Source organism: Trichoderma virens (assembly GCF_000170995.1).
Source record: "Trichoderma virens Gv29-8 chromosome Unknown TRIVIscaffold_4, whole genome shotgun sequence".
In the NCBI taxonomy this organism is placed as follows: Eukaryota; Fungi; Ascomycota; class Sordariomycetes; order Hypocreales; family Hypocreaceae; genus Trichoderma; species Trichoderma virens.
This window is the reverse complement of record NW_014013745.1, coordinates 183,774-199,456: the sequence shown is the minus strand read 5'-3', so window position 1 is coordinate 199,456 and position 15,683 is coordinate 183,774. Positions and strand designations below refer to the sequence as shown.

General features: G+C 47.7%; 7 protein-coding genes across 7 annotated transcripts; 4 read left to right on the top strand and 3 right to left on the bottom strand.

The window, feature by feature from the left end:
* Positions 1-2,528: 2,528 nt before the first annotated feature.
* On the bottom strand, positions 2,529-2,998 carry TRIVIDRAFT_219710 (uncharacterized protein; the record flags this gene model as incomplete). The annotated part of the gene is made up of 2 exons (XM_014102989.1): positions 2,529-2,783; positions 2,843-2,998. 2 exons carry the CDS (start codon positions 2,996-2,998, stop codon positions 2,529-2,531), a joined length of 411 nt encoding a protein of 136 aa, XP_013958464.1.
* Positions 2,999-3,634: 636 nt separating this feature from the next.
* TRIVIDRAFT_61051 (uncharacterized protein) lies at positions 3,635-4,516 on the top strand (the record flags this gene model as incomplete). The annotated part of the gene is made up of 2 exons (XM_014102988.1): positions 3,635-4,034; positions 4,104-4,516. The coding sequence occupies 2 exons, from the start codon at positions 3,635-3,637 to the stop codon at positions 4,514-4,516; spliced, it is 813 nt and encodes a 270-aa protein (XP_013958463.1).
* Positions 4,517-5,326: 810 nt separating this feature from the next.
* Positions 5,327-5,929, top strand: TRIVIDRAFT_219708 (uncharacterized protein; the record flags this gene model as incomplete). The annotated part of the gene is made up of 1 exon (XM_014102987.1): positions 5,327-5,929. The coding sequence occupies one exon, from the start codon at positions 5,327-5,329 to the stop codon at positions 5,927-5,929; it is 603 nt and encodes a 200-aa protein (XP_013958462.1).
* Positions 5,930-6,747: 818 nt separating this feature from the next.
* Positions 6,748-7,068, bottom strand: TRIVIDRAFT_219707 (uncharacterized protein; the record flags this gene model as incomplete). Its single annotated transcript, XM_014102986.1, has 2 exons — positions 6,748-6,917; positions 6,987-7,068. The coding sequence occupies 2 exons, from the start codon at positions 7,066-7,068 to the stop codon at positions 6,748-6,750; spliced, it is 252 nt and encodes an 83-aa protein (XP_013958461.1).
* Positions 7,069-8,121: 1,053 nt separating this feature from the next.
* TRIVIDRAFT_84300 (uncharacterized protein) lies at positions 8,122-9,957 on the top strand (the record flags this gene model as incomplete). Its single annotated transcript, XM_014102985.1, has 2 exons — positions 8,122-8,882; positions 8,952-9,957. The coding sequence occupies 2 exons, from the start codon at positions 8,775-8,777 to the stop codon at positions 9,858-9,860; spliced, it is 1,017 nt and encodes a 338-aa protein (XP_013958460.1).
* A 791-nt stretch (positions 9,958-10,748) lies between these two features.
* Positions 10,749-11,906, top strand: TRIVIDRAFT_31141 (uncharacterized protein; the record flags this gene model as incomplete). Its single annotated transcript, XM_014102984.1, has 1 exon — positions 10,749-11,906. One exon carries the CDS (start codon positions 10,749-10,751, stop codon positions 11,904-11,906), a length of 1,158 nt encoding a protein of 385 aa, XP_013958459.1.
* A 570-nt stretch (positions 11,907-12,476) lies between these two features.
* TRIVIDRAFT_61048 (uncharacterized protein) lies at positions 12,477-15,160 on the bottom strand (the record flags this gene model as incomplete). The annotated part of the gene is made up of 8 exons (XM_014102983.1): positions 12,477-12,502; positions 12,573-12,585; positions 12,716-12,865; positions 12,904-14,003; positions 14,065-14,221; positions 14,295-14,470; positions 14,664-14,730; positions 14,786-15,160. The coding sequence occupies 8 exons, from the start codon at positions 15,158-15,160 to the stop codon at positions 12,477-12,479; spliced, it is 2,064 nt and encodes a 687-aa protein (XP_013958458.1).
* Between the last annotated feature and the right edge of the window lie 523 nt (positions 15,161-15,683).

The following is a 15,683-nucleotide window of genomic DNA, read 5'->3' as shown; positions in this document are numbered from 1 at the left end:
ATTTATAGTCGTTTAACATGAAAGGACTTTGGAACTCTGAGGACATCAGAATGGGCTTGATGGGCATCTTCATGGAGACACGCCTCTGTTAGCCACCCCAGGGCTGGCTACTACTCCTACGGCTGGCTATTCCCCGTTCCGTCGTCCACGGAGAGAAGTGGAGCTACAAATCACGGCTTATCCCAGAGTCAAACGACGTCTGATGGAATATTCTGAATTTACACAAATGATGCTCGTGGTTCTCCCAAGCAACGGCAAACATCGGATTTCTTTTTTTGTCATGTGAGAGCTTCAGGTAGACGGGTTATAAACAGAAATATATGGAGTAGAATACCAATTCTTACTGCCAGTCATCTCTCTGCCAGCTTTCTGCTGAGCTAATTTCCATTTTGCTGCAAGAGAGAAGCTTGGAGTGTATTTGATGTCTCTTGACCGATTATCGTAACTTGGGGTTGGATCAGTCTGAAATCGTAATCCATCAAAACAGTAACATAGTGTGGTACACAAGCCCTCACGGCCGCTAAAATGCGCCATAGCAGTGCCAACTGCCGAATAGAACTCCCCTAATTCGAGCAAAGAAACGGCACCGGCTCGTTGCATACACTTGTAAGTGCTTTGGTGGGTAGAGAAAAAACAAACAAACACTTAAAGGCACACCTGAGCGGTTATGGATGATATTAGGAGGCGGATATTGGCAAACGCGGCATGGTATTAGCTTGCCTTTTCGCACATCTATGCCAGGATCTGAGAGACGTTGTTGGATTGGTGGTTATCACTGAATAAGAAGTACTTTTACCACTATGCGTGAAAAGATGGCTACCTTCGCCAACTGTGTGTTTTTAGGCCGTGTCTTTGTTACTCTCCCATTCCCGGCCTCCGTCCTGTGTTATACGATGAAAACCAGCAAGCTGCTACACATGTCATGGTTACTACCCAGTGGAAATGGTTCATTTGAAAAGAGATGGAGCCTATTACTTGCCTACCTATGTACCTAAGTAGTGAAATATCCAATTAGAGTCCTGTCCAAAAGAGCCCACTTCAACGGATAACTGCTGGAGACTTGAGCTGGAGTGGGTTCCAATCTTCTGTGCAGTTTGGACGAAGAGAAACGCTTGACATGAGCCTGATTTAGTGCACGGCTAGGAGCATGACGCGTCCTTGATCCATGCGCAGTTTGGGCACTGTCTCTGCGTTTGTCGAAATCTAGCACAGATCTACCAGCTTGGGACCTCGTATATTTAGTCTGTTCATCGGGACTGAAACGGTAATTTGGTGTGGCACATGCAACATCTTGGGTAATAAAGCGCACTCGCATTAACGTATGAATCGACGAGATTCCCTGGCATGTACATTGTTTAACATACCTCATACGCTCGCTGTGGATGCGCAGTAATGTTCTTGTAAGCGTGGCGATATGCAAGACCGATTCTCTAAGTTATCTGTAACAAACTGGAGACTGCGCAATTCAGTGTCCCGGTTAGAAGACAGACGTCAGATTATGTCTCTGGGCGCTGGCAGATATACATCCACGCTTATGTAGGTTGGATATGAGTACATACATGAAGGTATCAACAATTATGAGGAATTGAAAAGACGCATATCTAGTCCGTTGGTAAGACTGAACATGAAGATTTTATTCAGATTATAACACTTTTTGAGCTTATTGAGTAAAGCAGAGTTGTAACAGCTAATGTGAGATGTATTATACTTGTTTGTAAATTCGTCATATTTTCTTAACATTGTTGTGTTTAACATAACACATCTCGCTTTAGCATTAGGAGATATTTGTTTAAACGCTATCCTCACTAGCCTTCACAGCAGATTAAAGATGCCTGATTTACAAGGTAGAAGTTCAGAAGACCGGCTCCCTCCGGTTTTAGCCTATAGAGGCCCACCAGGGCTAGTTGAGCAGTCGTCGTCGTGGATGAGTTTTCTGCCTGAGAATCTCGAAGATGGCCTGTACAGCGGCTTGCATGCCGGCTCCTCTCCCCAGCCACGACTCGTGTGGTTCCCTCTCCCGGCCGGAAGGAGATCCGGGCTACCCGCCACGTGCTGCGGTTCAATCCGTGACGTTCAAGGCAAATATGGGTACCTCCACGGAGAATTTCCATCAAAAGTGTAAGTTCTGCTGCGCCTCTGGCTTCTGCCACGGTTATTGCTAAGCCTACAAGCCATGCGCATTGTTTGCTGCCCTCAATCAGCTGGTTATACAATCCCAGAGCCCGTGTGAGACTGTGAGTGAACATGGCGCTTCATCAAGGGCACTGCATTTGACGGCTCGGCAATGAATCCCAGTCGAGACAGTCAGATGATACTAGCACCATGCCAGCTCATTTATCCTGCGTATTTACTCGATTGTCGATTGTGATGGCATGGATCGGGATTACGTGCTGATGTTTTCTCTATTTTGAGTGATCGTAGTATTAAGGTTAATATTTCCTTGCGCTAGAGAACCTAGTCTACCTAAAACCTCCTAGTTTTACAGATATATGGGAACAGTGGATACTGATGATGGCTGTGATGCTATATTAACAGAGGCGGGCTAATATCTGATCCCTTGAGTCGGAATCTCGTGCCGGTCCTCGATACAGCATCTTCTCTAGGACTTCAAAGATGGCCGTCGAAAGCGCCAGCACAGCCCCGATTTTGATGCCCAAGTTAGCATCGTGACAGAGAAACCCTCCGAGATACGCAGACGCAATGGAAAGAAGAGCCACCGTAACGCGGACAAAGAATTGCCATTCCCGTCGGCAGACTTTTGCCGTCTGGGCTCTGGCTTGTGTCTTGAAGTAATATTTAGCGTGCTACCCGTGTGTGGCATTGCCGGAAGAGTGCTCCTTACAAGAATGTCACGAGTGCAGACCGCAGTCTGGTGGTTGAGTTGAGGGGGATCCAAGGATATCCCGGCTTCCGGATTATAGTGATGAACGGGAGCTAGAGCTGTAGGCTGAATGACAGTGCTCTCAGGATTGATCGTGCACATGTTTGTAGCAGGCATTGTGTGTGCAGAGGTTCACAGCTGCATAATCGAAGGCGATTGAAGGCCAGTGATTTATATTAAATCCTGCTTTCTTGAAATAATATCCATGAGCTGGCACATGGCATAGTGTTTACACGCAGAAGCGAAGCAACTCTCAGTGCCTGTCAGCATCTAAATAGTGCATATGTACATGGATGTTGCCGCAAACCAACCAGGCCCCCCTGCCACAACCCAGACGCACACCAATGCAAATGCATTGTAAATATCAACAACCTGCGACATTGTCTTTCCAGCATCTGCCGGCCCACTGTGGATATTCCTAAATGAGCGTGGCGATTCTCGAGGTTGATTTTGCGTTACACAAAGCAGTTCACTCTTCAGGAGCTCTGTGGGCGTTTGCACTATGAAATAGGCAGCATTCAAGGTTTTCATATTGGGCCATGGGAATAGCTTCCATGAAATGACAATTCCGGCCCAACGGTGCAGGTGCTTTCTTTAAACGGCGGTAAAGCACAGCTATGCAGGCCAGGAAATTGGGTTACTGAATAGTTGGCTGCAATTATAAATACCTGCTTGAGTAACCTGGCAGAGTCGGTTCTGACAACGCACTCTCATAGAAAAAACACCCATCAATTTTATAGAACATTCCACAGCATGGATAAGACGAACTTGCACCGCGACAGCAGCTCCTATGCGGCCTCCCCAATGAGCGACAGCATGCAAGTGACTGGTGTGCCTGACGAGGCCCCGTTGGACTTCTCTGACTTGGCCCCGTTGGACTTCCCTGACTTCTCTGAAAAGGGCATGTTGGACTTCTTGAATGGTACAACTTTTGTCCAATCTCAGCATCCGGCTCCAGACCATCCCGTGTGTAACAACAGCATGCACTCGAGCAACCAACTGCCCGTGGATTTAGATCCCTCCAATCTTGGGGTTGCACCCGCAAGAGACTGTGCCGCATTCAGCCAGGTTCCCCCATTCGTCAACCCGCATCCAACACAGGCGAGCAGCCCTGATGACAGCCTTGATATTATTGGCGCCCCTAACATGAGCAGTATGTATACCTGATGTCTTTGGCGCTCCCCATTTGTTCATACTAACGGCGCCCATTTTTGTTATGCAGCGCCGGTAGTACGACCACCAGCTTCTAATGGGGCTCCGCGACGTCTGGCGTGTATATTCTCCAAATGCAGCCCAGAAGGACAGCCGCCTACGTGCCTTGACAAAGACTTTGAAAACTTTTCACGAGTAAAAGAGCATGTTCGCAAAAAGCACTGCAACCCAATCTACTGCCCCCGCTGCTACTTGACGAGATTCCGCACGCGACGGGAATTTGATGCTCATCTTCGCCAACCCATCATCTGCCATCTCCGGGAATTCAAGGAGATGAATGGTTACAATCCTGAAAACAAGGAGCAGAACGTCATCATTGGGCAGCGGGCCAACCCGGGAAAATCCGAGGAAGAACGCTGGATGGAATTGTTCAAGGCCGTCTTTCCGGGCTACCTGCCTCCAGATTCCATTTACGCGGCTTAGAATATATACCTAATGTGTTTATGTTGAATTACACAGATGTATATCGACACATGGATCGATGATTTGCCTAACAGCTTTAAAGGTTCAAAGAGAAGGACAACTGCGATGGTCTCAATTGGAAGCGCATATACCAGAATAGAGCGATGGATCTCTTATGTATTTTACAGTCATTACTGCCTACTTTGAAATTTTTGTATTTCCTATGTTTATATAGATAGTTATGATTAAGTCGTCTCTTTACCTCTACCTGAGATAGTATTATTTACTGGATTGAAATCCGTGCACACATACATACATGCATGCAGCCTGGCGTACCATCAATCTAGCTGGAGGGTTTTTAATAGTGAGTGACTGCCTGGATTCAGCATCCCACATTCGCTATTCAGCACCCATCCATCCCATTTCTTAAATTTAAAGCGGCCTGGGTACACGTAGTAATGATGGCAGATACTAGAGGAATATACAGTATGGATAGTAGCCATAGTAGCAGATACTCCAGGACCTGTGTATCTACACATTTAAGCAATGGTGATCAAAGATCTTCATTATAATTTATACCTACGTTGTTACGACATTCAAAACTATTCTTATTCGCTGGGGTGCTAGATAGCCCTTCCATTTTTATACCTCTGTACTTGGAGTCAAGTCATCTGTACCTCCCATTCCACCCAAAGCTACATCTCCTCTCGTTTACGCCTCTGCCCAGAGCTGCACCATCAACAACATGCGTTTATCATAAATGCGAGCCTCTGCTCTTGCATTTCTACGCACCAAACTACCCATACATATCACTTAGCTGGCATTCTCAGCATGGCCAAGGACAAAAATCGAGATGCCTCTGCGGCCGACAGCACAAACCTGTCTTCTCCTTACCAGAAAGATGCTCGAAATCCTCGAGAATCCAATGGCCAACTGCCGAATTTGACTCCACGGTATACTGTGAACACGCTTAGTTCGAATGCAAAGCAAGTGTTGAGCTCACCACTATCCGATGGCTCTCCACGCTCAGCCTTCTCCATGGCGTTGTCGAGTATTCTTAACAGAGATGACGGTAATGTAGCAGATACCACTGCCTCCGTTAATGATGACGATAGTGGTTCCGTTGATTCCAACATCGACAGCCCTGACAATATGCCACATCGGAGACGGAACCGTAAACCCCCGCTGGCATGTCCATTTTTTAAACTGAACCCAACTGGCCTTGCGTGCTCTACAGAGCGATTTACTATCATCCCGCGTCTGAAACGTCATATTCGCCAGTCCCACGAGGGTCGCATTCGTTGTCCACGTTGCAAAAAGAGATTTTGGAGCAGGGACGATCTACTTACTCATCTGCGTGCGGCTCAAATCTGCACTCTCATACCGGAGACACAACCTGCTGCACCCCTTGACCAGTACGATCCTACAGATTAGGAACTAGGCAGCTGTTTATGGAAAAACCGTGAACGACGGAAGCAAAACGCCGAGGAGCAAGGGCGTCGGTTGTTTAGGTTGCTGTTTCCCGGAGCTCAACAGCCGGATTCCATTCATAAATAAGAGAAACCACCCGATGATGGAGTTGTCGGTATTTTTTAGTCACGTGTATGAAGCATTTTGGTCTACCTAGCGAGAGTAGCACGTGCTAAAAAATCCAGGTGCCTACTTGTAAATAAAAGATGGTTCCTCTTGATCATGTTACGACATGGTTGCTCAGACGCAGGGCCGAGCTGGCGCCTTCAAGGGGGGATGTTTCAAGTGCACTGGAAGAGCGAATACTTGTGTATCTCGGTGGAACCAACAAAAAAGGGCGGTTTCGCAGAGTCAGATGAGAAAATAAGAGCTCTTTCGGACCTTTGGTCTTGCTAGCAAGCAATGATGATCAGACGGCCGGTGAATGAAGAAATACGGAATGAGGATCAGACGGACACAGTAGTCGACTGTCTTAAGAATTAAAACGCATACCCAGCTTCAGCATTTGGGAACAACAGAGGTAGCAATGCAAGTAGGAGAATATTCAAAGACTCATGAATCTTTTCAGTGATTAAAAGTGCGATCTAAATAAGACTGGTATCAATGCTCGGGACCCTCGACGACTTCCTCTCAATTTACACCGGGTGGCCGCATTGCAACAGACTGATGCATGACGCCTTCACCAACAAACAAATATCCCTTCCAACTCCTCCGGAAAAAAAGTAAACGCCCAGAAATGTGATTGTATCTGAATCCCCAATCCCCAATTAATCCTCAAATAGTCACCAGCCCAGAACATTGAACCAGCTCTTGCGGGGGTCCTCCACAGCGCCATCGAACACCTTTTGGCGAACGGCTTCGCTCTGGGGGTTCTTGTACTGGGCGAAGAAGCGGTCTTGGGTTGCGGAATGGGTCTTGAGTTGCGAGCGGACGTTCATTGCGATGGCAGAGACTGAAGGGTCGTGGTGTTAGTGGACTGTAGGGTATAGTCAGGCTGAAGTTGAGTTGATGGATGACTTACCAATGCCGACGGTCATGACGACGGGGAGAACCCTGGCAACGGCCGGGTTGGTGGTGGGGATCTTAACTGGCTGAGTGACCATTTTGGCGGGTTTTGTGTTGTGTTGATGATATTGAGCTTGGAGGTTTGATTTGAGCTGAGCCGAGCTGTTGTAATTGAAACACTCAAGACTGGACAAGATGTTGCTTTTGTGCGCTGATGGCGATGCAGACTGGAGCGCATCTGAGATTCCATCTTTAGCATTTATAAAACACGTCTTGCCTGCTTCTCCCGAGCGTGGTGTCTTGGTTTCGTCAAGTTGTCTGTCGATAGTTCGAGGGTGGTGCGGTGTTCAGCCGCAGTGGTGTGATTTGGCGGCGCCGTCTGCTCACTTCTCACCACCCAAACAGCGCTGCTGCAAAGCTGTCAAATTTGATCTTGCAGCGCCCAGAACCCCTGTTTTGCTCGTATAAGGAATAAGATCTGACCCTATTAGGCCGTTTTCTCTCTTCGTGCGACGCCCCATTGGTTCGCCTTGTGAAGAATCATTGGAACACGTGCAGGGATTGGGGCAGATTGGGATTTTGGGTGCTACATCGCCCGGCCTGTCGAATGATTCCTGTCCGGGATATAGCGAACTGGTCCGTAGTGTAAGCAGCGCCATTTGCGACTGGATTAGGCTCTCTCTCTTCTTTCAGCAGATCAAATGGCCATCTTGGTCGGGAGCCAGCGTAGATTTGACGGAGGCTAATAGGACTTTGCCGAAAATGGGTTGACCTGGCTGATGAACGACGTAATGCGAGAAACCGTATTGGGCCAGATATAGCATCCGCTCACGCCATTTTTGGAATCCTTTCGTCCCTGGTGTTGTTGCTCGTGGGGGCCGGCACTCTCCAAGCAGTAAAAACGGGAGTCGTGATTTCGCTCAGTCAGGAGATTTCGGAGGCTACCGGCGCTCGCGTGTGGACGGATTGAGCCTTTCACAGCCGCAACAGGAATTTATCGCCCAGGGGGTTTCTATTATTCGGTGCAAATAATTTCCAGACATGTTCATTAATTAATCTAATAATACCTATCCATATGTAGCACGGCAGTTGGTACAACTCCTGCAATCAACCCCGCCAGTTTTCTAGTGAGAGTACCTACCTGAAGGCCTCAAATATTCATTTAGTTGCACACTCAGTATTTCCGTCATCAATCACCTGCTTTCATCTAGAAAGCGAACAAGCAGAAGACAATCTTTGACACACGTCTGTAAAAGATGCGCTTCAACATTCAACCTGAATCATGACAGCTTGAACTACGCCCCGGCCCTGCGCGCCCTCATGGCGGCCCAACTTCAGGACCGGCAACAGCTTCGGCGACCTCCTCCGCATCATCATGGCTGAGTGCAGCACCGCCCTGCCCGAGTAGGATCGCGCCGACTTGGAGATGCTCGACGTCTTTACCGAGGCCGAAGAGACGCCGCGCGGCTGTCCGCCAAGGCAAAGACGGTGGATGAGTTGAGGACCACTTCGGACGGCGGTTGTTACCTGCAGTCGGTCTTGTTCTCCGTATGATTCATTCATCTACGGAGTATTCTGGGGCATTTTACGGCCGCAGATCCGCAGGATAGTGGGATGGTGGGGGCTGACATAATGCCCAGCTTGTCATAATAATGGAAAGTTGGGGTATTTTCAAGGCTTGGGCCTTGTTGCCCCTCTAACACGGCAATAAGATGAGGCGCTGCCCATGTTCTCGCCTTCTGCTTGTTCAGAATCCCGTCTTTACTGCTGATTCTACTCTCTTTTGTGCTATCCGGAAGAATCAATGAGCTCTGTGACACTGAATAAGAAGCCCCGTGTGGCAGTTCTGGGGGATGTCAAATATGTTAGTGACGAGTACTTGGAGGGCGTCAAAGCGGAGCTGGATGTCGAGGTGAGTTTTGAAACTATCAAAATCTCTCATTGATCTTTTAAATGACTTGGGAACGATCGTTTGTGTTAGTTTCTTCAATCCTCCAACCGACAGCAGCTTCAAGAGGAGCTGCCTCGTCTCATCGCCCAGTCAGGCCCAATAGACGCCTTCATCTCCATCACAGATACGCCTCCCTTCAAGCCTCTCAATGGAGAGCTGCTTTCCGCTCTTACTCCTCACTGTCGCGTCATTGCCTCTGCATGGGCGGGCTACAACGAGTTTGACGTCTCATGGATGACCAGCCAAGGCATCTGGTTCTGCAACACTGTCGATGCTGTGGCTGAAGCAACGGCTGATATGGCCATCTTTTTGACTCTGGCGGTGGTGAGGAACGCGTATGTTGCGGAGAAGAGAATCCGTGAGGGCAAGTGGTATGACGGTATTGTGCCAACTAGAGATCCGACGGGAATGACGCTGGGCATCGTGGGCATGGGGAGTATTGGCCGGTATCTGTCCGTCAAAGCGCAGACGTTCAAGATGAAGGTCAAGTACTACAACCGGACGAGGCTCAGCTCCGAGATTGAAGAGGCGTGCCATGCTGAATACTGCTCTTCGCTGGAGGAGCTGCTATCTCAAGCAGATGTCGTATCGATAAATTGCCCTCTTACACCGGCTACGCGGAATCTCATTTCGCACGCCGAGTTCAAAATGATGAAGGACGGCGTCTTTCTCATAAACACGGCACGAGGGCCCATTGTCGATGAAGAGGCCCTGATTGAGGCATTGGAGAGCGGAAAAGTTGAAAGGGCGGGATTGGATGTGTTCAATAACGAGCCCAACATCAATCCGTACTTTAGGACGTGTGACAAAGTGGTTTTGCAGCCGCATATGGGGGGCTGGACGGAGGAGGCGATTCGTAGGGCCGAGAAAGAGTGTTTTGAAAATGTCTTGAGGTGGAAGAGGGAGGGGAGGCCGGCAGCACCAGTGAATGAAGTGTGAACGAGGGAGGTCTGAGAGTGCTGATAGGAACAGGATGGTGATGCCTAGATAGGACAGTCGTACTGAGGTCAAATACAACATTGAAGACTCATCAATCACTACGGTTGCCTTACCTATAAAAAGCACAAGTCTGCAATGTGCAGTGTCAATGCTATGTACCTGTATCTTTCCTTCAAATCTCTAATGTGAGTATATGTAGCTCCAAACCCTTCTTACAATGCCGAATACAACATCCTGTTTCTATCTAATTGCCGTTTGCGACCATCCAATCAAAACAGTAAGCCTCTTATCTACCACTTGTAGAGCCCATGAATCATCTTCGACAATCCAACCCCAGTCAATCACCCCAGCCAAAGCTAGCCCCATTCAACGTTAAACCCATGCCACCCCCCGGACAAGCTTGTTTCCACAGGGGATTTGTTTCAACTCTTGCCGGCCCTGGACCCTCTGCTTAGCGCTCGGAGAGAAACCGATCAAGTCATTGCGTCAATGGGCGAGTTTTTGGCGCCTTGGAGGGTTGCATTCCATATGTACAATGGACGAAATAGGCAGGACAGGAAGAAGTAGTTTGCGGGATACGGGTGCTTGCGAAAACTAGTCGGTGAAAGGGTAGTAGAGAGAAGGTGAGAGAACTAAAATGGAAGATAATGTTCAAATCTTGCTTGATTAGTGGGCTTGTTGATTGGGTCTTGACCGTCAATATGCAGCAGATGAAGATGAACTTCTTGTTTTGGCAAACCGCCGTTGCTGGCTACTTCTTTAATTGTTCTATTTGATATGATAGATCATACATCTCACCAAACCTGTATGTATATATAGATTCCAAGATTTGAATCAATTGTGTATCCCCAAGTTGAAGCATAGTCAATTCTGTCAACTCCTTCCACGATGAAGGCCTCTACTCTCACCTCGCTATCACTCTCCCTCCTCTCAACCGCCTCATCAACGGCGGCTTCTTATTCTCCTCCTCCCCTTGTCGTCGATGTAGCTCCCGACCATCTCCGCCCCTATATCCTCCCTCGTTACAAGGGCCATGCCATCAAGCTCACCACTTCTGGCCAAATCATCCGCTTCTCCATCACCACAAACTCTTCTGATGGCGCCTTTGCCGTTGTCCAACACACGAGCAAATGGACCGGCTGGACCTCTGCGCGCCCTCACACTCATCAGGAGGCCCACGAGCATTTCTACTGCTCCAAGGGGAGAGTCGAGCTCTGGACCAAGAAGAACGTGACGGGCGCCATCGATGAGGCTCGAGTGCTCACTTTGGGTGATTTCGGTACTGCTCCGCCAGGCACGATTCACACCTTTCAGCACACAGATCCAGACAGTCAGCTTACGCACATCTACAACCCAGCCGGGTTCGAGGAGCTGTACAACGTCTTCAGCATCGGAGACTTTGTTTCTCCCCATGGGTCACCATATCAGCTTATAGGGGACGACCAGCAGCCTTTTGGCGATGTCACACCTGAACAGGAAGCCCTGCTCAACTCTCTTGACTTGTACGTGGCCAAGGCTGACGTCTATGTGCCGCGACGAGACTTTGTCAACGGCACTGCTGGCGATCCCAGCATCAACTGGCACAACAGCAACAATTGGCACAATGGCAACAACTCGCTGTCCAGCGATCCTACAGATCCGTACTACGTCGCCAAAGACTACGGGCCAAAGTATCTCAATAGCGAAAATGGCTACAAGGTCATCCAGCCGCTCCTCACGGCCGAGCAGACGCCCAACAAGAACTTTACTATTGGCACTCTCACGCTGTCTCCAAAGCTCGAGGGCGACAAGACGAACGTCGCCAAGCTGCCTCACCACTTTGCGATTCAGATGGACGAAGGCCAGCTTGCTCTGACCATCCAAGGCTACAAGACAGAGTATCTGCTCCCGGGAGACGTGGCATTTATTCCTTCTGGTACTCGATTCGAATATTATGCTACAGTACCGTTTACAAAGTTTTTGTATTTGAATGGTGGAGCAAAGGGATTGGATTACGAGCTGTTGGCAAACGCGGTGCCGTGGGATTTCCCCGCCTATCCCGAGTAGAGATGTGTATGTTAGAGAGTATACGACGAATATGACCAATAATTAAGCTATTTACGCTACAAGATATGTGTTAATGTGCCGAGGAAATGTATATGCCTATGCCAGAATCCCGTGGATAAACAGTCTCAGCTGTCCCCATGAATTACAGTGAACGGTATTTAAGCGAATTCTCCAAACTAATGCAGCCAATCCAATGAGACTCATGCACACTTGCGTCTTGATGCTAAACTATTATATGTAACCAAACGCGCCCTTAGGCAAATAATTGGGCGAATGATCCGATTTTAGCAACCAATATGGCAGGACCATAGCTATAAAGGAATGTCTGTCATTGGCGAGATCGTGACACTATAGGTCCAGTAGATTGCCAATCACGTCTTCCAATCAAACAATAGATTACGATTCCATTTCATCCATCTCATCAATTATATCCATGAAACAATGACTCAGTTCCGCTGCTCTGCCAAGATCCCCTCATTATCATTGGAGCAGGCTTTTGTAGCCTTAGTTTGGAGTGCATACATCCGTCTTACGAAACATGCTACAGCAACAACATGTATTCTCTAACAACTATGATATGTAAAATTTGACATCATCTATTTTCTATATAGTAGTACTTGCTCTGATAGTTTGCTCAGGATGAGTTATTTTACTTATAAGTCATACCTGACTTATAACCCTACCGCTCCCGCTATATTACACACTCGTTTTACAATAATATCATTGACTCTGATAATGAAACCAATGAAAATAAAAAATAAGAACCAGCCACGCCCTAGAAAGAGTTTTTGTGCATAGACAATGCACACAGATAATGTGAACCAGTTTATCCATGTAAGCTTAAAGAAGCGAGACTGAATTATCCCGTAGAACTGGTCGTAGTTCCGTGCACCAGCAATGTAGGCCATACCGGCCAGGTAGACAAAGTTTTGGATAGGGGTGATCTGACATAGGTTAATCTAAGGAGTAAATTAATACGCATGAAGATTTCGCTCACAACTATATTGCTAACAATTATCTGTAAGATCTTAACCCACAGACTCGTGTGGCCACTGGGTGTTTTCTCAATAACCCAGATCAAGAAATGTCCAAGGGGTAAATTAATGAGAGTGTCATAGGCAGCTATCATAACCAACCGTAAGGTTGCACTGCTGCTTCGGTGACTTTCGTAGTACTCATCCAGCCAAGAGACATACAGTTCTCGCAAGCCAGCAAGAGCTCCAACAAAAACTACATTCGGTGCCATCCACACTATATAGAGCAGCGTTGTTGCTAATCTTTCAAGAAGGCCAACTGGTTGAAGAACAGGCACGGCCTTGGCAATAGACTTGGCCGCAGTAGCAGGTATGGCCACAAACACAGACAAGTTGACAGCAATAGGCACAGCGCCGGCAACAGGCATAGCGGCGGCAACAGGCACAGTCGCAGCAACAGGTTCAGTCTTGGTAGCTGGCATGAAACTGGCAACAGGTATGGCGTTGGGGATAAGCACGGAGCTGGAAGTAGACACAGCCTCAGTAGGAGGCACGGCATCAGCAATAAGCATAACGCCGGCAACAGGTATAGCAGCAGCGGGTATAGCAGCAGCGGGTATAACCTCAGTGACAACCACGGAGCCGGCAACTGGTACGACGCTTGGTACAGGCACTGCCGGGGCAATAAACACCGTGTCAGCAACAGGCATAGTCTTAGTAACAGGTACAGTGCCAGAGATAGATGCAGCCTCGGTGGCAGGAACGGCATTGGTAACAGGCATAATCCCAGCAATAGGTACAGCGCCAGGAGGCACGGCATCAGCGACAAGTAGTAGAACGCCGGCAATAGGCACGGCATTTGGAACAGGCAGCGCCGGAGAAACGAGCACGGTGCCGGCAATAGGTATAGTCTTGTTAACAGGCGCTGAATCGGTAACAGGCACGACATCGTCTCCAGGTAGATCATCAACAACGGGCACCGCCTCAATAATAGACACCGAGTCAGTAATAGAAACAGCATCGACAACTGGTACGTTGTTGGTAACAGGAACAGAGTCGGTGACAGGTACGGAGTTGGTAACAGGAATAGATGGATGTGGGCATAAGTCCCCTGGTGAATTATCTGGATGAGTAGCCAATTAGTACATGTACTTGAGAGAATTCAGTCGCAACTGAAAACTTACTGGCTAGTAGTGCGTAATCCAACACCCAACGCAGAACTGTCACAAATGTCTGGAAATTTGGGTCGTCGTGAGATTGGAATTTGTTCAGTCCACGATGATCAGTGTCAAGATACTTGACTAAACCATGACGCGGCTGCCTGTTACTTTTCCCGACCATCTGTGTTGAGTAAATTGGAGAGCTTAGTAAATGTATATTGTATCCCAGTGTAGAGGGAAAAGTCTTCACTTACTGAGCCCAGAACAAGTTTGCCGATCCTTTCTGGTCTCATTTCATAGAAATCGCAAATAAACGGCTGGAACCCTCGAAAGCGATATCGGTCTACATATGCGTCGTAAAATTCCGATTCAAGGTCTAGAAGGGCGGGACCATCTATCATCAGGAGCTCCAGCAACTCTGAGGACGATCCTCGAAAGAAAGTCATACAGGATAAGCAAGATGCAATAAATGCAGCATGACTACCCAGATGAGGGACTCCGAGAAACATAATCCCTTTAGTTATTGCCGCTACATCCTCTGAGCGGCCTTTCGCAAGAAGTAAAGCCTTGCTCGATTAGCTTGACTGAATAGGGCCTTCTGATGATGGAGAATATGTAATTACTTGCCTTCTTCAGCAATATTCCACCAAAGCTATGTGCTATAAAGATGATTGGGCGCTCAGGATTGGCCTAGATACCCCTTTTCTTAGTCACGAGCATCAGATTATCGGTTCAGGCAACCCACCCTGTGCAAGTTTTGGATTTCTTCTAGAAGTTCAGATGCATGATCATGAAATCCCAAATAAGCAGTATTTGAGTCCCATCGTGTTTGATGATTGACCATGATGACTCTGATGTCCGAGAGTCCCCGTGCCTTGGGCAAAAAGTCTCTTAGCCAATACACCCTAGAATCATTCCTCTGATAAGCCCAAGCGGTTTCAGGATTTGAGCCGAGTCCATGAATTGCAAAAATACTTCTTCTCATTAGCAGTCCCTTCATAACAAAGCTTCCAGTTTGAAATTCAACGTACTCAAAGGCTGCGTCTTTTCCATTATCGTACATAATTTCAGAAGCCTTGAAAGTAGGGCGCATAACATGCGGAGTTAAGAAGTCCATCATATTTGGCACAAACACATGTACATGTGTGATCGATATGCACCACAAGGTTGATACTGCCAAAATAACAGTATGCAAGAGAGCTGAAACAGGACGGCTTGGGTGCTGCTCTCGAAGAAATTGTTCTTCGAAGAAGATAAAATAACGATAGGTGAAATAGAAACTAATGACAATCAGTCTCCAGCAGAAGTCGATCCAAGGTGACATGAAGATAAAGATGGCTACAAGTGCATCAGTGATGAGCAAGCCATTTCGATCGTTACGATCAGCCTGATTGCTTAGCCTCTCTTGCCTTTCCATATGGCTTATGGCGCACTTCTAGGTAACCAGCGGCGATAAAAGCAATTGAAGTACATGCGAAATCCTGCAATTGGGTTTATAGTGGCGTTTTTCTATACTTTCTGCCCAGAAGTAATTGATATGCTTGAATAATATTGGAATATAGGAGATCGGCTACTAAGGTGATGGGGAAGAAATCGATGATTTGACAGTGTTAAATCTGGGATAAAACAACATGAATGCAGGC